Source organism: Poecilia formosa, unplaced genomic scaffold, assembly GCF_000485575.1.
Source record: "Poecilia formosa unplaced genomic scaffold, Poecilia_formosa-5.1.2 Scaffold0, whole genome shotgun sequence".
Taxonomy (NCBI): Eukaryota; Metazoa; Chordata; class Actinopteri; order Cyprinodontiformes; family Poeciliidae; genus Poecilia; species Poecilia formosa.
The window spans coordinates 2,753,160-2,776,870 of record NW_006799939.1 but is presented as its reverse complement, the minus strand read 5'-3'; the positions used below and the strand labels follow the sequence as shown (position 1 = coordinate 2,776,870).

At 40.3% G+C, this 23,711-nt stretch overlaps 1 protein-coding gene and 1 long non-coding RNA gene across 4 annotated transcripts; one reads left to right on the top strand and one right to left on the bottom strand.

The window, feature by feature from the left end:
• Positions 1–602: 602 nt before the first annotated feature.
• Positions 603–23,119, top strand: LOC107836148 (uncharacterized). Its single transcript, XR_001662010.1, has 3 exons — positions 603–703; positions 17,109–17,112; positions 23,108–23,119. It is a non-coding gene; the product is annotated as an uncharacterized LOC107836148 (long non-coding RNA).
• LOC103135444 (kelch-like protein 38) lies at positions 3,746–9,153 on the bottom strand. Of its 3 annotated transcripts, XM_016671070.1 has the most exons (6): positions 8,866–9,153; positions 7,209–7,431; positions 6,211–7,103; positions 5,979–6,120; positions 5,780–5,885; positions 3,746–4,665 (listed from the first exon to the last, which is right to left on the bottom strand). In XM_016671070.1, the coding sequence occupies exons 2-6, from the start codon at positions 7,428–7,430 to the stop codon at positions 4,376–4,378; spliced, it is 1,653 nt and encodes a 550-aa protein (XP_016526556.1). In that variant the 5' UTR covers position 7,431; positions 8,866–9,153; the 3' UTR covers positions 3,746–4,375. The 3 variants fall into 3 exon arrangements, with proteins under 3 accessions (XP_016526556.1, XP_007548273.1, XP_016526499.1); XM_016671013.1 differs by having other exon boundaries at positions 4,376–4,665; positions 6,211–7,431; XM_007548211.2 differs by lacking the exon at positions 8,866–9,153 and having other exon boundaries at positions 6,211–7,430.
• Positions 23,120–23,711: the final 592 nt, after the last annotated feature.

Here is a 23,711-nt window from a genome sequence, read left to right as displayed (position 1 = left end):
TGAGGGCGACCAGTTTAGCACATGTGGCTGATGTGGGTTTTTTTTTTTTTTTTTACTGCACAAGATTCACTGGTGGCTGCATCCTTTTCTGCAGGGCTTCATTAGTGAAGTGTTTGACTTTTGTTTACATTTAGTCACTTTACTAACATAAAAATTCAATGTTTTTTTTTATTGATACTTTATGCGATGGCTGACATAAAGTAGTGCATCACTATGAAAAGAGCAGAAAATGAAATGATAGCTTTCAGCTAATTTTGTACACCATCCCCACTGTGACAAATGGGAGTGGCAGCATCATGCTGTGGGATGCTATTGTTTAGCAGGAAGTTGATCAGAGTCGATGCATTGCACAAACACAGAGCTAGTCTTAAATCAGTAAATCCTTAATACTGATTTTTTTAAAAAGTACTACTTCCACTGGCAGATTATTTGGTAACACTTTATGTGACGGGGTGTGCATAAGACTGACATGACATCGTCATGAACATGACGTAGCACGTGTCATGAACATGAAGGAGTCTATGAATGTCTATGACTGTTGTCATGAAGTGTGATTCGGTAAACAATGATACTTTTAATGCAAAGTTCCTCCAGACGTTGCCTTGAAAGTCCATTAAAAGTGCCAACTTTGCATTATTTTATAAATAATGAGACTTTAATGCAAAGTTGGCAGTTTTAATGAACTTTCAAGGCAACTTCTGAGGTAGCTGAGGACAAAGTTGGTTCTACAAAGAAATGAACCAGGAGGGCTGAGTACAAATGCATATTTAGTGTTTGGTGTGTCACACAAAATCCCTGTTGGCATAATTTAAATGACATTTACAAGGTGTTGTAATATTTATAAGGAGTAAACAAAACAAGAAAGATCACTGCACGCTCTGTATGTGGCCATGCAGTCCACTGTCTATGTATGATTGCACTCACACTTCAGATGGCGAGGCTTGAAGTAGTTTCCTATGTGGTTAACTGAGATGGTGTTATATTTGTAAAGAAAAATAGAAGAGAACTTTAAGGCTGACAATGCATGACAGTGAGAACTTGAAGAACATTTAGTAAACTAGAAAATTCCTGAAGAAATTTAACCGTGGCATGCCAACGTGTGCCCGTCGGCTTGGACCCAGCGTTCTGCTGCTAAAAATAATCATCAATGCTAAGTTTAGCTAAATCATAGTCAATAACCTGTGGAGAGGCAGAAGCATGTGGACTAAGCTGTACTTGTACCATTCAGTATGTTAAAATTAATGCATAAGCTAAAATTGTCCAAAGTGCTAATGTTAGCGTGAAGACTATCAGTAGCATGTGGGACATCATTCGCATGCTGTCTGTCATTGACTTACTCCATTCAGTATACTAAACATCGTTTATAAGTAAGAAAATTAGCTAATAGCTAACTTTAGGGGCAGTGCAGCAAGGCAGTGCAGTAGTGGGGGCAGTGAAATGCTAATGTCCTGAGGAAAAAAAAAACGTCTATGGCAGTGCAATAATTAATTAATTAATAATTAATGGTAATGGAAGAATAATAAATAAGCTATAATAAAGAGACATTCTGTTGGGTGTAAAACAATAGGTGCCTGCCATGCATTACATGGGAGGCAGTGACTCCCTATGTAATGCTAATGGAGTGCCCCAATAATACGCTGCCATCTGTTTGTGGGGTCAGTTTAGTTCTATTTATAGAACAGGCTCAACGAGAGGATGACATGGAAAGTCCCAGGCAGTATCTGGTCAGTGGGTGACTAAGCCATGTTCTCAGAGACTGAATAGATCCTGTTTAGCTTACAAAGTGGACCAACATGAGATTATTTATCTTCTGGTTAGAGAATAATGAGCACAATTTGGATTTTATGCCTTATAAAAACAACCTAATTCAACTCCAAAGAACATAAACAACAAGTAGTATCTTTTAGCAAAAACTGCATTTCAGAATCAGCTGAAGCAAAACTTCACACATCTAAACAGCTTCAGATCAGACTGAGTGTAAACATCAGTTTTCCAGTTTTACCACAGATTCTCATTTGGATTCGGTTTTGGGCTTTGATTGGGTTTTACAGGTTTCCTATTAGAGTCTATTTTCTTCCTTGTTCTTTCTGAAGAGAAGCAGCCCACAGCCTAATGCTGCCAACACCATGTGTTACAGGTGAGGATGGTGCATTCACAGCCACGTGTTTTCCGCTCCTCTTGTGTCCTGAACCAAAATGGGGATTTTTTTTTTTTTACCATAAAATACTTTGGATTTTGTTGTTACACCATTACAATATCAGGTTTTGTTGTTTTAATTGTCTTTTTTTTTAAGTTTTGTTTATATTTTGAAAACATTGTGTCAGAACATCTTTGAAAATTGGTAACACTGTTTCCTTTCCTCAGCACCAGCTATTCTTAACTCAGGCTAATAATTGGGATATTTTCACCGTGGCATTTATGACTTTGTTGCTGTTAGGAACATTTTAGTTGAGATCTTCCTTCAGCACATGATGTGCCAAACTCAAGGCTCGTGGGCCAAATCTGGCCCACCAGATGTTTCTTGTTGCTCTCCAGAATCTTTAGCATTACGTTTGTGTGCTTAAGTATTATTTTATTAGTCAAATCAGTAGTTTTATCTGTATTCTGCCCAATTAAGATCAAGATGAAAAGATGTTTAACGTCATTTAATTTCAAGAAGTTCTTATCAAATGCAGAGACAGACATTTATTAATATTTTAACAAAACAAAAACTCTTTACCACAACTCTTTCGGGATGCGGTCCAAAACGAAAATGAGTTTGACACCCCTGACCTACAGCCTGTTAAAATATGTAATGTAGAATCAGTGATAAACATTTAAACCTTGTTGCAGGATTGTATGAACTTTATTCTGGGAGGTTGCTTCTAATATCACTTTGGCTCTCATTTCCACTATCTCTGTTTTTGTTTTGATAAGACACAACAGCTGGTCTGTCATGCCCAACCCTCTAAGAACCTAAATCACAGGAACAAACACACACACGAATACACACACGAATACACACACGATTGCTCAAACATGCACCTGTTGCTGCATCTTGTGGCTGAGTTTCATCACTCGCTCAGATTCTCTGTTGTGAAACACGGCTCATCGGGTTCTCTCTGTCTCTGCTCTCTCTCTCCCACATCTGCCAGCTCACCATCAGAGCCACATGATTCACGTGGTGTAACATTTGCCTCCTTGTTTGTTACTCAAAATAACGTCAGATCACCTGTAGTTTTTCCAGCCTTGCTCTCCTCCCCGCCCTCGCTCGCCCTTCTGGCCTCACTTTCCTGAAATCACCGCACAGAAACACAAGTGAGTTGTGGTTTGACAGAAACTTTAATATGTTAATATGTTTATATTTGCTTTTTTCAGCTTTTAAGTGCGCACACAGATCAAACTTTCTCACATTTTCCTCATGAGAGCCACAAACCAACATAAAGCAGTGTGTGAATGTGAAGTGGACGTACAGTCCCACATATAGATCAGAAAGTGCTTCTCCAAGACATAACGTGGAAATTTAAATGTGATTTGTTGTAGATTCTGTGAAAGTCAGCACTTACAATTCCTGATGCTGAACGCATGTCAGAGAGAAATAAGTTTTTTGTGTAACTTTTTGAATTCTTTACTTGTGGGGAGGGAAAGAACATTGAATATATGGGCACTGAGTGAGAAGTAGAGGATCAAATAGGCACTTACTTCTGAGATTCTTTTTCAAGTCATTGTATTTTTCTGTGACACGCTGAGACATAAAGACAAGTCGCATGTTTGGAATCAAATTTTATTACTTCAAAGCTAAAAAAAAAAAGAACAACAAAAAACCCCAGAACATTTCCAAAAAGACAGTGACAAACAATTTTCAAATAGCAAAAGACACTAAATTAAAGGGTCTAGATCGAAAGCCTCTGTTGAACGAAGACTGACTTAAATTTTCGTTATTCGTAGCGTTTCATGAAAGAAACGTTAAAAATCTTATTGGGGCCATTTGATTTTTTTGCTTTCATTAAAGGCTGGGATAATCTTTGCCAGACACACGTGCTGCAGTCAGAGAGACCTGAGAGCTGAAACCAAAGAGCCTCCGGGATTCAAAGATGACAAGTAAAATCTCATGATTCAGAGCCGGCTGAAAATAGCACTTTCACCCTTTGTGAAGTTAGACAGGTTAAGAACAGGCTGTGCAGCGGAGCACTTCTCTTTTAAAGGTGTAGGTGTTGAAAAGAAACCTCTCGCAAAGAGATGCTAAACTTTTTTCTCTTTTTTTTTTTAAAAAAAAGGGGTGCTTTGATCTTTTTTTTTTCAATAAACACGCTTTAAATCAATTTAATAAAAATGTCTTACTACTCAAACAAATGAAAAAGTGTAAACATCTTTTAAAAATTGTCCTTTGCTTTCATCATGACTTCTTCCAATTCTGCGTGACGCATGTCAGAGTCAGGCAGCCGTGGTCAAACAGTTTAAAGGGCAGCCTCCCTTTACATGTCCAAGTGTCCGTCTTTGGGTCAAAGCACTCAAAAGCGTCCGTGTCCTCTATGGCGTCATGGCCGTTGACGTAGCGTCCGCCTGTGACGTAGAGCTTGTTGTTGAGGCCGGTGGCAGCGTGGTGCATCCTCCGCTCCTTCAGGCTGGCACCCTTGACAAACCTGTTGGCCTCGGTGTCGTAGGCCATCACTCGCCTGGTGTATCCTGTGACAGCAGAGGCATTAATATGAGAGAGAGGGGACAGTGTCGCAATCCACAGAGGCATTTAAAACGAAACGTGAGAGTAATATGTTTTCCTTCATATGCTGAACCCCAAGAGATCTTTTTTAAATGGGCAAACGTATCTCAGGAACAACCATAAACATCTGCAATTACAGGTGAAAGCAAATATTTACATACACAGAATAAAAGGACACAAACAAGGGTGTTAGAAAATGGCGGTTGGATAGTGGCTGAATTGAGTTCTGGTGTCCCTCAGGGACCAGTATTTGGGCCAATTCTATTCTCCATTACATGATTCCTCTAGTTAATATTTAGATGGTGAACCATCTACACGGATGATACTTGGATACACATGAAATAAAAGCTGAGGTTTGTCTTTTTGCCATTACATTCTAAACTGGCCCAAAATTATCTTAAATTGGGTCAACGTGATTTTTGGTTGTCGCACGTAATTGTTTCATTGCTATTCTATCAAATATCATCTATTAGTTAAAGTTGCTCCTGCTGCTTTGAATCAAACAGTCATATTTTATCCCAAGCTTAACGTTGATTCTTAATTTAAAGCTGTCACTCAACCTTGTTGGTCCCACCTTGGCAGTCTCATATATTGGGTCATTTCCTTCAGCTTTACAGTTGCGTCTACCTTCACCTTAAAGTGTGAAATGCATTTTACTCAGGTGTTAGAGCTGCTTTCCCTCTCTCCAAGCATCAACCTGCTGATGCTAAACTCATTACAGGTCTAAAGGACATGAAAGCTGCACTTTCCCTCCTCCCTTCACTGGTAGCTTGATAGATTCTGAATTGATTTCTAAATCTTCCCTCTCACCTTCAAAGCTTTAAACGGCCTGGCCTCTGAATACATCGCCACCTTATTGACCCAGAAGGCTCCCTGCTGACAGCTCCCTGCTAACGCTCCCAGACCAAAGGTTGCTGTCGACTTTAGCAATGTTTGACGTTTCTCAAACATTTACTGTAGTAGCCGTCAAGCTAACCAGAGAAGCCTTACTATTTTATTTTTAAACTATGTTTTCCAAAGTACACTTCTATCTTCTGTTTGTGCATCCGGTTTTAAAAAGTATTTGCTCCATTTACATACCGCCAATGATGTAGATTGTTTCGTCCAGAACAACAGCAGGAGCAGACACGTTCTTCACTGTTCTGTTCTCCATCGTACACCACATGTTCCTGCCGATGTGATATACCTGAGGCAGGGGGAGAGACAATAGATGAGTGGATAAATGGGGGGAAAAAGGAGGAAACAAAGGAACAAGGAGAAGTTTGTCCCTTGAGTTCACCTGTATCAGTCTGACGGGGTCGTGTGTGGCATCCTGTCCTCCAAACATGTAGATTCTCTGGTTGGTAGCGGCGACCGCAGGATACAGCACCGTCTCTGGCATTGGTGCCACGGCTTCCCATTGGTTGAACATACTGTTGTACCTTAAAACAATGTCGGGAGAGTGTTTGTGAATGTTTTCACCGTGGCGCCTCACTTTTATTACCACCAGGAGGCTTTGACTGAGGTCTCACCTTTCAACACCGGCTGTCAGCTGTCTATCAGACCCGAGGCCACCCAGGACGAAGATGAAGTGCAGGTAGGAGACGGTCTGATGGGCAAAGCGAGGCTCCAGCATGGGCTCTGCTGTCCTCCACTGGTTGGTCTTGAGGGAGAGGGTGTACACCGTCCGGCTGACTTGGCTGCTGCTTGTGTTTGTGGTCAGGCCTCCCAGAACGTACAGTATGCTGTGAAGGGCTACGTGGGAGGCTTTGTAAAGACGTACAGGCAGCTTGGTGAGCCGCTGCCACTTCTGCTTCTTCTCATCGAAGACCAGTGCCTCTCTCGAAGTCAGCTCATTGTTCCTCCTTCCTCCAACCACCACCAAGGTGTCATCATGGCTGCAGCGCCGTGGTGCAGCCCAGAGAGGTTTAAAGTCGACCACAAAGTCCCTGATGCTTCTTGTGCCAATCGAAAACATGAGACGCCTTACAGATTCAATGATCTCGGTGCAGAGGGTGGAAGACTGGATCAGAGGGTCGTTTGCAATGAACTGGAAGAGGTAGGTGGGGTGTAAATGTCGAAGACGGACCTTTTTGAAAAGGTTGCTTACGGTCCCCCGCCTGGAGACGGGATCATGACGGATCCAAGCAACAAGTGTCTCAAAGACCTCCTCCTCCTGAGCGCAAAGGCTGTCGTCCTCCAGGTACCCCATTAGTTCCTGTAAAGAAAGTTCACACAGGTCCTCTGACGAGGACACGTCAGTGAAGCTCTCCATGGCCATCTCTTTTGCCTTTTTTCTCAGACTGTCACAGTTCATCAGATCTGAGAGTCTGAACATGCTCAAGCAGTTGTCTGGTCTCAGCTGTGACTGAAGGAAACGGGAGCAGGCCTCAAAAAGGCGGCCAAATTGCAGCATGGACGCCGCCTGCATCAGATGAAGCACATTATCCAGGCCGATGCTAATGAGTCCAGTGTAAACATAGTCCACAATACTGGTCAGAATGACAGGTCCAACTCCTTTCATATCAACCTTGGTCTGTCTCGTCTCCCTGAAGCCGTTGCAGAACATGGCTCGGAAATAGGCGCTGCTGGACGCCAGGACGTTACGGTGGCAGGGGATCTCAGTGCGACCAGCACACAGGATGACGTCTGTCAGGATGCTCTCCGCCCTCAGTTTGTGCAGCTGCAGAAGCAGGGTGGAGGACTGTTCCTCATCGCTGTAGTGAAGGACTTCAGCAGCTGGTGGATCCATGCTGAGAACAGATCATGCCAGCCCATTTGGTTCCATGTTTGTACGTGTTGTTCCACCCTTATGGTTTCACAAGCCTGTTTTGAGGTATTGCTCAGCATTTCAGAGCTTAAATTATAAAGTTTGATGGTAAAGATTTTATTTTTCCTATTGTTGGAAGATGACATTAAATAATTCATGTATTTTTAGAGAAAAATTACAATAACTTTAACAAACTGCGTAGAACTTCTTTCTTAGAAAGATGCCTTCATTTTTCACTGCCTGTTTTACTAAAACAACCCGCATCCTGAACAGGCACCTGGATTTGTTGGATTACTTGTATCTTTCGTAGCATCACAAGTGTCAAATACAAATGGTTTTCAAACTTTTTATGACAAGTTCCATAGCAGGAAATACCAAGTTTCTCAAGTATCCCCTTTCTGACGGGCCTTTTAAAGCTGCTGTAAACCAAAAAGAGCTAAATGTTTTTGTGTGAGTAATTCAGTTTAGCCGATTCACTCATTTTCAAGTTTCAAATTGTAATAATTAGCAAAATGCTATAAGTAGGAAAGTCAGAGGTTTCTCATCAACCTTAAAAATCCAAGATGCTTTCCAAAGCTGTTTATTTGCTCTTCAGAAGAGTTCTCTTTTTTCCATACCCACTTGTGTTGAACATGTTGCGAAAGCAATTTAAAAAGTATGTAAAGAAGAGAAATCCTTGGTTATTAGCTTGTATTGCTAACATGAACTAGCATGGCCACTTAGCATATAATTGAGAAAATTCTAATGTTTTTCTGACTTTGATTTCGAACACGACATAAATGTCATTCTGATTTCCAATATTTAATCTTCAAAAGCACACTGAACATGAACAGCACTTGTTCCTGGTCTGCTTTAGTTTACATGTTGTTCTTGTTCTCCACTGCACTTCTCTCTTGACTAGTTTCTGCTGAGGGAAACGTCAATTTGCTTATGCAAATCAGTATTTTGGCCATTGGTGCTTTTTAGCTCTGCTAAGATAATGTAGCATTCAAATTTCAGCCACCAAATAACCAAAGTCCCACCTGTGGTGCTTTAACCACAGCTTAAACACCAGTGAGCTCGTGTAAACACTTGCAGTCTTGTAGTTTGTTTTTGCCGGCAGTTTCAGCACTTCCGCTTTCAGATATATTATTTTTTTAAAAAGTGGCTGTGCGTATCTGATCAGGCTACGATCAGGTTACTCATCCAGATTTCTGGCTTAAACATTGTCAATTGTGTGTTTCAAAATGTCCTCGCCTTTTTCATTTTATGTTTTGTTAAAGTGCAGGAATGTGTTGTTTTATGCTAAAAAAAAATAATACAAATGCAATTCATCAGTACTACACTTTGTCTGGAAAAAACAATATTCTGTGTCTCTATGCAACACATGAAATGCCACATTGCTGATCACAAAACCACCCTCCCAAACATCTCTTACCTGTCTCGTGTTTTTGTCGTCTTGGTTGTTTTCTGCAGAGGGTGCCGTCTTTAAAACAAGGTCAGATTAAAAAAAAAAAAAAAGACATCTTGGCATTCTGCTGTACTTTCTTTTCCTCGTTGTTGTGGTGATGCTGTGCGACTGCATGTGCTTCTCTCTCTCTCTCTTTGCAGGCAGAGTGTTGCACACTGTTTGTTGTTATGGTCTCTTTCCACAAGGCCTGTGTACATTCCTTCCCCTAAAAATAGAGCCGCTCTCTTTGGCAAACAGCGCCGCAGACTCACATGTGACATGGAAGAGAACTTTCTGAGAATCCGACTGACTCCATCACCTAAACTTCTTTCTTTCTAAACTCCCTCCTCCATTTCTGTGTCAAACATACGTGATCCCCCCTGTCAGCTATACAGCTTGCCTTTCTGAACCCCCCTCCCCCACCACCCAATCATCTGTATCTCCATCTGGCACATAACTATATCAGTAATAGCAGCGCTGATACTTGATAACACTCATTTTTTTTGCTGTCTGCTCGCTCTGCCAGGCAGGGTATAAAAAACAAGATTATGTTACCGTTGAAGCAACATAAACAGAGAAATTAGGAGCCTGGCATTCAAGAAGAATGGACAAAATATTCTTGCTCTGTTTTACACACAAGTCGTGACAGGTTCTTTGGGATTTGGGATTTTTGAGAATCAAGCTGAGGAAAAAAAAAAGAAGGGTCTGGCTTCACTTTTTACAGATGGTGTTCATGAGAACTCTTATTTAACAAAAAAGATGTTCTCTTTTCCCTTCGGCTGCGCTATTTTTTCTTTTTTGTTTGTTCGTTTGTTTGTTTTAAGCTAATTTCCATCTCTATTTGTTTTGTCTTCCCCCCTGAGGTAGAAAAAGGCCCCGTTCTGCTCAGCTTTTGTGGAGGACGTCCACACAAGGTGGCAATGGGATTGTCTGCTCGTTTCCCTTTTACAGCTGGAAAAGAATCAAAGCGTGTTCCTGAAATGTGGGCACAGAAAAGAAAAGCAACAAAAACAAACAGTAGAAAAAAAAGCGCTTTCAGTCATCGCCTTTTACAGATATGCCGTGTTTTCCTTGTACCAGAGCTTTTGTACCCAGCATGGCAAATCAGACACAATAAGCTGCTTGAGCTACACGTGGGCACAGGTTTTTATTCAGCGTGTGAATTCGCGGTTTAATCTCAAAATGATGCAGTTTGCGTGCTGCGTCTGATGCAAAAGCAAGCACGCTAAAGTTAAGGTTAAATGTTAGCCGGCTAATAGACACTTGGTGGGATGATAATCCTGGCATTGCAGCCAGGGAAACTTTCTCAAAAACAGTGGCAACTAAACAGCACCATCTAGTGGCTGCGCGGTCAAAATCAGTACCAAGAACAACCTGAGACCAAACTGCTTCCAAAGTTTGATTTGCTTTTATCGTCAGCAATAAAACAGTAGATTTATTGCGGGCGTAGATGATTAGCTTTTACTTTAAGATTCTCAAAAAAATAAGCGTGCTTCAGCTGTGTCACAGATCTTGTTTTGTAAAGAGAGAGAGACAGAGAGAGAGAGAGAGAAAAAAGCTTAGCGTCTTTGTTTTGAACGCAAAGCAGTCTCAACTCATCACCCACACATTACACCCATTCACTTCTGTGAGTGCATCCTTTTAAACTTGGGCACATTGCCTGCTGTCTCTGTTCCTTCACCTTGACAAAAAGGACTCATTAATGTCTGCCTGCAGGCAACAAGCTATATTAAAAGTCGACGCTGCTGCAAAGCTTTTTTTTTTTTTCATACAGGAGCAAAAAAAAGAGAAAAGATCAAAAATACTGTTGCCGCCCACTACCATTGTTGCATCCCTCATATCACCAAATGATTATCTTCTCCTGATTTAATAGAAGGAATACACAGGGGGGTTTAAGTCTCACTGATTTGTCTGTGCATTTGTGTGTGTGCGTGTGTGCGCGTGTGTATGTGGAGGTGGTGAATGGGAGGGGAAAATGTTTCTCCTTAGTAAAGTGAAATGTCTTTTTGAAAGTAACTAAGAGTTCAGTTGGTGCTTAACTTTATGTAAGCGTTCCCCTTTCAGGGCTTTGCAAAAATGTACTGTTTTCACTTTTTTACTTATTTATTTATTCATTTTTCTTATAACTACAAGCTTTAAATGAGCTTTTGGTGACGCAAAGGTTTTCATAATTATGCAGTTGAATGAGTTTTAGTGTATTTTTGTGAATATTTGAAAAGTGTGGTGTGCTTTTCTATGCAGCCCACAAAGTAAATACCTTGTTTTTTGGGGTTTTTTTTGTAAAAATAAACAAGAATTTTTCCAGATTATATGTAAATAATTTTGAAATGCATTTTTTTTCTTTAATCCCATGGTGTACTGCTTTGTGTTGGTCAATCAACAACAAGTGCTAGGAAATTGTTTGAAAGTCACTGTAAATAGTCCATACTTAGTTTAAATTATATCAGGGGGTTTTTCCCCTGTAAAATGTGTGTGGTGCTTTCTAAAAACATCTCGGGGGCTGCAGATAAGGCAAACTGCCGGCAATAAATATGGAAGAACCGAAGCGCTCTGGACCTCATACAAGCCCAGATAATGATTCCCTTTCATCAGTGTTTGCTCAGTTAAGGCCCTTTTTATTAAATCAATGGGAAACTGCTGAAGAACATTTTCATCAATCTCCCCAGCTCTGCAGAGGAGTAAAAAAAACTACAAAAAAAACAGAGGTATTAAAATCCTCTGTTGAAACGATAATGGCCACTGGCGCCTCCTTGCGCCTCACTGCACCAGCTATCGCTTCGATTCCACATTTTTTCCCAAAAAATCTCCTCCTTGGAGGAGATTTTGTGTCCATTGTGAAATTTGGGCTGCATGTGCCCCGGCCTGTCACTCTGTCATTTCTGTTTAGATGGCCTCACTCTGGCGCCGGGGGGCATGGAGGAGCCGATTCTGTGCTTGACTAAGCTTGCTGAGACTTACAGCCCAAAACAAGCTTCACTTCCAGAGAAGAGTCAGACAAAGCTGGCTAAATTCCTGTGATTTTCTACCACTGACTTCTTCTTCTTCTTTTTCTTTTTTCATAGAGTGAGTCATTGCCCAGAGAGATGGGTTATGATTTGAGCTATACTGTGTCAAAAGCTCCACAAACCTTTAAAGCCGAGGCAATTTGGATTTATGGACCACAGACGTCTGTAATCCTTGCTATTTCAGGTCAGTTTATTTTGAAGACACAGATTGCTACCATGTGGTCACACTCTGAGCTTTAAAAAAAATGAGAGAGTTTAGCCCAAACAGATTTATCTATTGATATAACACACTTAAGAAAGCCACTCTACCAGGAATACACTCATGTGTTGCCACAGTTACGCAGCGTAAACTTGGATGGTGTAAATCTTCTTGCAAGTCCTTTATTTCAGAGCTCTGTGCTGCTCTCAATGAAAACTCCTAGTAATAGAGGAAGTGTTGCAAGTCATGATCTGCATTAAAGAAAAAGAAATCAGATGCAATGTGATTAAAATTTGGAGGAATTACAACTAATGTTACAACTATTTCTTTGCCTCCACTTTCCCCAGACAGTCATGGTGATCGAGAGGTTTGTTCATTCACACATCAGCCGGTCGGTTATTGTCTGCATAACTGTCTTAATGTCCCATTTGCTAATTAAAGATGCGACCAATAAAATGCTTCCTTCCTTCACTGAAAGCGTGTTATGCTGCTGTTAATTTGTTGGCACAAACTTGTCCAGAGCGCCATAATAAAAAAAAGAAAAGAAAAAAAAAGAAAAAGAAACGCTGGTCATCTTTTTTGTTGCTGCTGGATTAGAAGGGGCTACCTTTAATGAAAATAGAAACCCTGTTAAGGAGCTAAGAGTATTTGTAGCTTTTGTCACGTCACAAACATAAATTCCAGTGTGGTGTTTCTATGAGGAAATACCAATAAACTACTGCAGAAAATTTGCGCTTTAAAAAATAGCCCAAGCTTCGTCCGACTGGACGGAAAGGATCTGCAAGCATTGGTTTGAAAAACTGTGATACATATTCTCAATTATATTTTTGGTCTGGACTTTGAGTGAGCCATTCCAACAAGTTATTATTTGATTGATTTATTGAAAAAAACATCTCTTTGGGTTTGTCTCTGACCTGTCTGCTGTGTTCGCTGGTCTTCATGATGCAGTTTGTTCCCTTATATTTTCTATGAATGACACAGAGGTGGACTCTATGGACTTCTGAATGCATTTTAGTTACCCTGGTTTTTATTTGGGGGGGTTAAGAGTTGAGAGGGATGAATAAAATCGCTCTGCCTAGTTTTCTTTAAGTTCGTGTGAACTTGTGATCCTCCAGGCGGTTTCTGTATCCACTAGGTGTCAGGCCTGACGTTGTGGAAATTTCAAAGCGAGAAAGCCCAGCTTTGCTTCACGAGGCTCGGAGAAGGCATCAGGTCAGTTTAACTCGGTCTGTAAAACCCTTTATGAATAAATGATTTGCTATTTTGAGGCCAACAAAACTGCAGTGTTTTACATGAGCATAAAAGACAAGTGTTTGCTGGATATCTAAACAGCTGTTAGGTTTCAAAGACACAAGTTATGGCTAGTGCATCAAATTTTGGGATTATTTTTTATAAAAAGTTATTAAATGATTTAAGTATAAGTTCTGAGTCAGTCTGCTGAGAAAATTTGCTCCCAGGTGCAGAGAAATCCATTCAGCTTTGAAGGAAACAACAAAAACCAACAAAGATTGAAGGAAGGGGATGGAGGCTTTAGCAGGGGTGCACAGAAACAGGAGGGTTCCGTACACACACACACACTCACGCTTTTATGCACGGATAAGGTCTTAGGGGGCCTTACAGTTAGCTGCTTAAAATTCCTCTGATGTAACCAACACATGCAGGACATGTTACTTAGAAAAAGAAAAAAAAAACGGTGCATTGTAATAACGAAGCAATGTGGAGGTGGAGTGGCAGGCGCTTTGCGCCCTCTTCCCAAGGTTCCTCGGTCCCTGAGCCCATGCCACCACGCAACATGACAAACACGACCTCGCTGAACATCCCCTCTGATAGAGTCAGAAGCACCAGTGAGCTGCGCTGGAGGTCAACGGGGTGCGTGGGGGATATTGGGTGTGTGTTCCATGTTGCTCCGTGTGTGAGAGATAGAACGACGATGGCGAGCACTCGTACGGCGGCTATTGATATTCCACTTGCACCCGGAGCTGAAGCCAGTGTCTTTAAAGTGTCAGCCCTCAGCAGCCAGCCAGGTGTACCTGAGGTATGGTCGAGAGAGAGAGGGGGGGAGAGAGAGAAAGAGAGAGACAGAAAGAGACAGATGAGGGTAGAGCGGTTGGGTTGGTGTGAGGGAGGGCTAGCACAGGAATGAGACAGAGATACAGAGAAAAATAGAGGGTGGTGCATGAAAGAGAGTAGAAATACAAAGGGAGAAAAAAGATAAAGAGACAGAAGGAGGGGAGGAGGTGGGAGGGGAGACCACATCAAGACAGGAGGGAGGGAAAGGAGGACTTTGGTGGGATTTCTGGAGGTGAAATTACTCCGATGGCTTTGAAGGCCCCTGACAGCGTTCGTCTCCCTCTGTATTCTGGGCCACATGCAGACACACGCTGGAAAACAGATGGACGCTCAGGGAGCAGTGGCTCCGGGGACAGACTGACAGACAGGGAAAATGTCAGGCTGGAAAACACAGCAAATCGCTGCTCATGAGGTGCAGAAAGGTTCGACAAGTTTGTGGTAGAAAAACAGCGAAAAAGGACAGGCGGCTTTTACTCAAAAAAATAAAAATAAAGACAGCAACAGTCTTAGATGTGTGTTTATTTTATACATCTTAGGCTTCTGATAATGCGGTAGACTTGGTAACATTTGTTACATTTTCAGCTAGTGTGGTGTTTGCTTTCACACTTCACTGTCTCAAACAAAACAAACCTTTGAAAAGCCTGTTCCCCTCCTGGCCTGTGGTGGCGCTGCATCAAGAACCATTGAAAGAAACAACACAAAACCCCCTGAAGAATACATGAGCGCAACTTTCCTTCTTCACTAAATGTAAAAAAAAAAAAAAAAAAAAAAAAAAAAAAAAAGATTTCTCTTTTGTCTTTGGTAACAGACCACGAGTCATTTCTTACTCCTAGCGTTAGCCTTGTGTGTTTGTTTACCCAGAATGCTCTGCGCTGTAATTCGCTTCCTGGTCTCTCAGCTCATTCGATTGCGCATTCACGCCTCCTCAGACCAACCGGACTTTGTAGACAAACAAATTGGGAGTTTGATTGGTGTGGATTAAAGATTAAAGCGGATTCCTTTACTTCTCCTCTTGACGTGAGCTAATCTGTTAACTCTTATTTCCACTCAATAGTTGAAATAAGTGTTGGATAAATGAACCTTAGTAGTTTTATGCTTCTGTGTGACAGCCCCATGAAACAATAACATCTCTGGCTCATTTACAAACCTCAGTTTTACTCTGGGTTCCTCCTCCCTTCTTCCAGCTGTCTGTACCTGCCATGCTGATGGTAGATGAAGTGATCCTAAAATCTCCTTGTAAGACATTTGCCTAATCAGAAGACACGTCTTGAAACTAGCTCGTGGGCATTCAGTCATGTGAAAAATTGGATACGTTGTTCAGGAATTGTTCACTAGTTCAACATGGAAATATTCAAACAGCATCACCGGAGGATGAAAAAAAAAAATTCAATACCTCAGTTAAATCAAGGGGAAATTAATTTCTTGTGTTATATTTAAAAACAAGACAGAAATTACGTCACATTGATCACAAGACTTTGTTGTTTTGAAAGCAACTTGAGACAAACTTTGTTGTGAAATGGCGCTATGCATTTAAATTCAATAAACTGAATTGAATTTGCATGCTGGCTAAAGCATGGGAGGCTCTGTGAAAAAGCGTAGATGCTCTCAAACATAAGCGTGAAAAAGCGTAGATGCTCTCAAACATAAGCATGTATGTCATTCATTTTGAGCTTTTAATGTTGCACAACATCATTAAAAAAACATGGGCGCGCAAGTTTGAGTTTATTGAAGATAACTGTCTCCTCTGGTAAGCCGGTAAGTAACTATGGTAACGCCATACATGTTTTATGTAAACTTTTATCCAGATTGATCAAAAGCCCATCCTGCTCCAATGAGACCAATTTAACCCTTGACCCACTTTTTTTTTTTTTAGCAAAAACACTCAGAAGAGACAACATTGTATTCTATGTAACAAACATGAAAATATGAGAACTCTTCTAAGTAAAGATTAAAGTTGCCTTTTCTTTCTAAAAGAAGAATTCATAGTTCAATCTCAGTTTATCTTTTTTGTTTTGTTTTGCTTCTTATGCAAACTTAATTCTGTGAACAGTCTGCAAAACAAATGATACAAATATTTGGGTTCTGATTAAAATGCTTCAAAAGTTTCTCCTGAAAAATATCTTTTGTCGTCTGATCCAATCGCCTTTCTCTTTCTAAACTGACAAACTATGTTTATTAACAACTGGACATTTGGATCAAATGACAACTATAGATTGCCGGTGCTAATCTTGCACAGTCTCTTCCTCGTAAAACCTACCAGATGAAATCTCAAACGCATTTCTCCGTATATGCAAGGAAACAACCAGAGACAAATAAACACTGTGGGTCGTCTGCTTTCCACAGCAACAAATCACACCAATGAATGTTTGTTGAACCTTTTCTATTGAGAGCATTTCTCTCTCTACTTATGAAGATGCTGCTCATTTAGAGAAAAAAAGAGGCTGCAAAAGCAACAAGTCCGCCGCTTCATAATTCAGGGGTCAACGTTCACGTTCAGAGGCACATCAGCAGTGGTAATGAGCACCACAATAAAGCTGTATATCATTTATTTTTCTCTCTCTCTCTTTCACAATGCCAAGCTTTTAGCTCTGGTTGAATGTTACAGAGTTCCCCAGCCATGCATCATCCACCTTTTTTTTTTCTTCTTGGTTTCATTATGTTATCATTCTTGCTCCGTCCCCGTTGCTTCCTGGAAACCTGCTACACCTCTCCTCCTCCCTCATTCCTCCAGCACTCCTCTTTTCTTTCCTCCCCCATATCGGCCTCTCTCGCTTCTTTAAATAACGTCCAAATTAATGGAGTGTCCTTTTTGTGCAAATGCAGCTTGTGGGGATCATGATGACTGTTCTGACCTTGTCTAATGCTGGCAGTGTTTTGTAGGAAAAAAAACGGATCCGTTCGGGCGCCTGTAGAGATTATCACTCTGAGGGAACATCAGAAGCTCATCTTCTAAACAGCAACGTCCGATTTTCTGGGATAATATTCCGGGGGGGTAAAAAGTATGACTTCCTGCTTCTGATGCTGAACCGCCATACTGTTCTTACAGAACCTCTTTTCAGGAATGGTTACAACCATTGCATGAGCAGTTTGACTCTTAGGACCCGCACAGTATTTTGACATGAGTGTCTTGGTGGTGATTTGGAAAATGGAAAAATAAGAATCTAAAGCCTGAGTGCTTTTTATCAAAATAGTACTACAGAGAATTTTTCCTACACATTAAATTCAACAATACCTCATTTTGCAGCAATGCATCTCATCCAAGTATCCTCAAAGAGATGTTGTGGACGGCGAAGCTCCAGTAGCAGTCAGTCTTGCAACCAATCTGAGGAGGCCTCTGACTGAAAACTGTCATGTCATGTTAACAGTCTAATTTTCAGGCAGTAGTTTTCCACAGTAACATTTCATGGATGAAACCGTCAGTTGTTGACAAGCACTGCTAATCCACCTCATTTGCTTTTGCTGCTCCACCTATTTGGTCTTATGGTTAGAAAGCAGAAAAAGTTTCCTTTGTCTGCTTGACATTAATTCAGACTAAATGTTTCACATTTCACATCACTCAGGATTAAAAAAAATATTTCTATTAGATGAAGAATATTTATTTTTTTATCACTACTTCTGCATACACTTGATTAATAGTACTTTAAATAACATGGGGAAGCTCGAATGTTAATGTCATGGATTTGTAAGAACATCTGGAGGAGAATTGTAGACCTACAGAAGTCTAATTTTTCCTTCCCCCCACCACACAATTCCCAGATTCTTGAAGGTTTCACATTCACCTGTTCAGACGGCTGCTTCCAGGTTTAAACACCATGGAGATGTTTACCAGTGATAACGTTCAGGGAGGAGATATGCGCCACAAAACAGACGGCGTCACCTGGAAAGGTCATGTGTGTTTTTATACACTGTATTTAAATATCAAGCGTCAAATGGATATAGTTCCGACAACAGCAAAAATATTCCATATTTAGAAAATGCGACAAAAAGCGTCCGAGTGCATTGCAGTCAGCTTTTTTTTTTGTTGTATTTTTGTATTTTTGCCCGCTTCTGCTCCGTCTCCTCCCCAACTCCACGCGAGTTAAGTGAGAACTGAAAAACAAGGTTACTTTTTGGTAAACAGCACAGAACAGCGTGTCTGAAAAGATAAAATAGTGTGTACATTTGTGCTGTTCGGAATAACGGTTATCACCATCTGTTCTTTTCTCTCTCCTTCGTCACGTCAAAATGACCCTGACCTCAACCTGCTGGAGGAAAATAAAAGAAAAGAAAGAAGCTTTTCTTTACCGACAAATGTACAGTTTACATAACCTGTTTGCATTGCCGCTGCGTTTCTCGCAGCTTTCAGACATGTTCAGCATGTTGCGTTTCAAACCCAGGTGCCGTCGATGGCGCAGAGAGCTCTATTGGGGCCGAGTTCTCATTTCATCTCTCATGCAATGTCTGCCTGTGAAAATAATTGGTAGTATTTCTTCTTTATTCAGTTTTAAAATAGCTACAGAGGACGTAGCATTCACTGCGGTAGATGTGTAATTTACAGAAATTTTGAAGGACAAGGTTGACTCCATGGAAGCGGCGACGGATCAATCAGTGTCATAAGCAGAAAACATGTTTTCTTCAGCTAGGCCACACTTGTGTCATTAAATCGCAGCGTACATAAAAAGTTACATTTTTCCAACCACGAGGAATGTGAAGAAATCTCACATTTAGTGAATAACCCTTTTTTGAGCTTCTGGCTTCCACCGCTTACAGAGTTTATTAAAGCAGATAGTCTAGTTGTGTTTTGTTTTTTTATTATCTTCAAAGTTTAGTTCTTAAAGGCAGCTACTTTTATTAAATCAATCCAACCAAATGCCGTTGACTTTGCTTATAGAGAAAGATTCTTCAAAATTAGGAAAAAAGGCAAATATCTGAAGTTGCTAAAATGGTTATCTACAGAGTTATTAGCTGTCAGTGTCTTACCTGCAGCCAGTGTTTATCATTAACAGAGCAGTTTGGATAAAAAAACCCCCAACATATTCATGCTAACAGATGGTCTGGGTTTTATGGCACAATAAGTGTGGGTTTCTGTGGAGATGCTATGAGCAAAGAGTATCTTACCCCCGGTGTGTACAGGTCAGAGTTGTATGATGGTTTGCAAGACGATATATAAGAGAAATCCGAATTAGTAAAAATTGGTATTAAGAGGTTAAAGCTTCACAAGAACCAGAGAAAAGAAAAGCAGCTGAAAAATTCATATCTCAGCTCTAGTTTTAAATAACCATGGATTTATATGTAAATAATCCTGTTAGGAAAAATATGTAGTTTATTTAGAAGCTTTTGCATAAAGATCTTTGGCACTTTGGAGATAGGAATTATTTTAAAATAACATTATCTTGGTGTGAAGGCAAGTACAAGACCTATAGCAACAATTCAAATAAAATGTGCCTGATTGAAAAGTTAGATTGTTAATTGAATTTTCCATTTTAATGTTTTTGGTTTTTGTTTTGGACTTGGAAAATATATTTAGGACTGGGTGTACCTTTGTTGTGAGGCTGCTGGCTAAGGTGCAGGTCTCTTTAAAGATGAATGAACACCCACCTGCTCAAAATACTTATATTCAGACCCAAAGGGTGGGAATTTATAATAAATATATGCAACATTTGAGCTAGTGATCCTGTTAAATTATGAGTAGGCAAAACATCCAGAGGGCTAAACAAGATTTCCATGGTTTCAACAAGAGGAAGGAGACAGGTGGCTTAAACCGGAGAGGAGGAGTACATGTCAATGCAGTGAGTCAACATAGAAGCTGATGAAGTGGATAAAGGCAATTTTATGTCTGTGCGCAATCAGCCTAGCTTGAAGCCCGATTTTCCAGGAGGCTTTATGAGTTCATGTGGACCTCACAACATTAACATTGGAGGAGTAGAGTTGGCTTAGGTAGAACAGCAAGGACATCTTCAGGTCTGTCGGTCCATTAGGGAACAGTTTGTGGTCTTAGGGATGAACCTTGAAATACCGATACGGATATCTGAGATTTAGTATCAGTCGATACCGATTCGATACAGAAAAACAGTATTTTAAGAAAAAAACCTTTTGTTAAAATACAGACATGAATGTGCTAAATAACAAACTTGTTTGATGTCTATACATATTTGACCAATAGCTTCACAAGCTTGATCAAATATGTAAGAACGACACAACTTTAATTTGTTCAGTCAATGGAATTGGGAGTACAACAGCCAATGTAAAATGAATCACAAAGAAACTGATAAAAAACAAAAAACAATAGCCTGACTCCCTTGGTCAAACTAAAAATATGGTTCAGAAAGTGCAATCAGGAATTCTAAATATGATTTAAAATAATTAATTAAGTCACTCAGAGCAAAAAGTATAGAATTAGACTGAACAGATCTGCTCTTATGGATTGGGCACATTGTCACCCAATCTGTAAGTCCCGAACTAGAACTTTTTTTCAGTATCGGACTGATACAGATATTAATATCGGATCGATTATCAGTGTTTTGATAATCAGTCGACCAAAGTGGAGAGGTGTTACCTCATGGATCGTGTAGCCTTTGCCCTCTGTTTGCTCACCTGCTGAAAGTGAACGACATTCTGCTCAGGACTCATTCCTACGTGTTGTTTGCAGGCACCAACCAATACACCACAGACACGGCTACTGACACAAAGCATTATATTTACTGTAAAAGTGAGCACGAATGACGCGCACATTGCTCTGGGATGTTATTCAGAACATGAGACAGAGAAATCTCTTCCTCCTGACGCCGCAGACGATGTGTCCACTGTCCCGGTTTCATGATAATAGAAAAACAGCGCTGCACTGCTCCACTCTAACACCTCCCTGGTTAGATATGAACAAATGTGGGCAAGAGAGTGGGTATTATTAAAAACGATCAGTCAGTCAGATAGCAACTCGCAGTCTCATCGCGCCGCTGCCAGCCCAAAGCCGTATGTGTCTCCGAGGAGCCCCTGATATTGAAAAAAGACATGCCACACTCGGAGGAAATAGCTTGCCTTTAATATGCAATAGAAGTAGAAACATTTTGTCTCCCTGGAGGTATTAGATTTGAGCTCCCCATCTCCTAAACTTTGGTGGTCGGGTCTACATGGAAGCAGAGTCAAACAGAAATGTGAGAAGTTTTTTTTTTTTTTTTTTCTGCAATACTATGCAGAATGAATTGAGGTAATGTGCACTGAAGGTCTTTCTAAGCACTTCAGCTTTTCTTGCATGCTGGTCTTCACTGCAATAAAATATATCAATGAGTAGAAAATGTCTGTTGATTTCCGAAGATTGCACGGTTAAATGAAATCAGTCACCTTCATCTCCACACATATGTGTTCTTCTCAGTAAATGACTGCAGTAGCCACTTTTATTTTTCTCAGTGTCTGAGCCAAATGAATCAGAGCATTTGACTGTAACTGTTGATTGTAACGCATATCTGAAAAGCCTTCGCAGCACTTCACTTTTGCACATTTTATATTACAGCCTTATTCCAAATTGTGTTAAAGTACCATAATCTCTTTCCTCAAACTTGTACACAAAAATACCCCATTATGACAATGTTGGAAAATGTTTTTGGAGATTTTTTGCAAATGTATTAAAATTAGAAAACTAGCCCGTAACATAATAAAATGCAGAAAAAGTGAAGTGCTGTGAATGCTTTCTGGCAAATTATAGTATTTTAGCTTCATTTCCAAACGCCACAAATGTGGCATGATTTTTGCTGCGCTATTTTAAGGCTAAATGATGTGATTATTTAAATTAGCATAGATTTACAGTGAGAAACATGTTTTAGAAATGAGAGTTTTTTGCTGTTTCCATTTGCTGATGCAAATAACGTAGACCGGTCACACAGTTATCAGAAAATAATGTGCTAATGTGCATCGGTGGCAATAATGAAAAGCACCGGAGTAGGAATCATTGTATGCCTTAGTCTCTTAAAATTCTTGTATATCAAATTGCAGTTGTTGTTGCAAGCAAGCATTCATCTTTGTGCTAAATTTAAGGGTGACCGGGTACATTACAGAAGTCTTAATTTACTGAATAGGGTGCCAGTATGTTAGATCTCCATACTAGGAAACATGGGATACAAGCTAAAACACAACTGAAAAAGTAAAAGTGATGTCCGACATTTTCCTTCTTGCAACTATTTCAGTTACTAAATTATACTATTTAATGAGACAGCATGTAAGAGACTCTGGCAGATAAAAAGGAGTTTACAATTTTATCTTTGCATTACCACAAAAAAACAATTTCACCGGCAGGACATCTAAAGGACGAAATTCGAACGTAAAGAACTGGACGGTGATTGCGTTCCAGGTGGATTCCAGGTACTTTACCGTTCTGCGTTACTTTTTACTTTGCCAAAACAAAACCATCAATCTCCGCAATTCACCCCTCAGTGCATCTCTCCTCTCTTGTCTCACAACCTGATTCCAAAGATCAGTTGTCCAGGCAACTGCAGCAGCTACTACGGCGACACATGCTGCGTGCAGGCAGGTTTAGATAAAAAGCACCTGAAAGGGGGTAATGCAAATGACCCTTTGCACACCATCAGAGATTCCCACAGAAATCTCAGGCAGTAGATGCCCCTGGCATGTTTCTCCCAGCTATGGTTCAGCACCTTTGTGGGTTATTACTGGCGCACTCTCAAAGATCTCCGTCCCTCAGATGAATATTTCAAACCAGTTTCACAGGTTTTTATGTCTTTCATCTAACAGTGGATTTGGCCCTGTGAAAAACTAGTGTGTGCATGTGTGTGCAATTTGACATATAATGTGCATATAGTATATGTCGTTTTCAAAAACAAAGCAGTTTAATTTTGAGGCTCATGGTCAGATTGCTCTCCATGTCCAACATTGAGTCAGCATTTTCACACAACTTGAGCACATATTAGCATCTGACGTAATGCACAGAGAGGAGTTATGCCACAGTGTTGGAATGTTGAAAGTTGAGTTTACATTAAAACACGATGCCTGAAAGAAACACACGCCATGCATGTGCACTCACATCCAGTTTAACTCTGCTGTGAAACCCCGGTCCTGTGTTTCAGGAGTGCATACACAAACTATTACAGTGTTAAACGTTTTCTTTTAAAGCATTCAGAACTAGACTATTATTGAGGGATTAGCTCCTAACATTTTGCACAGTCCCCCTCTATCACCTTCACTATAATCTCTTTCGACAAACTTTGTGTGAACTCAAAGTTATGAACTGCACAAAGCATTTTCATCCAGCAAGGCGGAAATTGGCTCTAACAAGAGTTCAGTTCCAGAGGAAAAAAGCAGAGAAGAAAGAAATGTAATGATGGGGAAATTTTATTTTGTAGGTTGTGTTGTTCCCCCTGAGGCGCAGTTCCTTGCAACAGCGTTCTTACCCCTTTAACTTATTTTCTCAGGTTGTCACTTCACAACCAGAGTGTTTATATTTAATTGGTATTTTATGTGAAAGACCAACACAGAGTAGTGAGTAATTGGAAAGTCGTTTAAAGGTTTTACAAATAAATATGAAAAAAAAAATATATATATATATATATATAAAATTCCCTTCTCACCCTCCG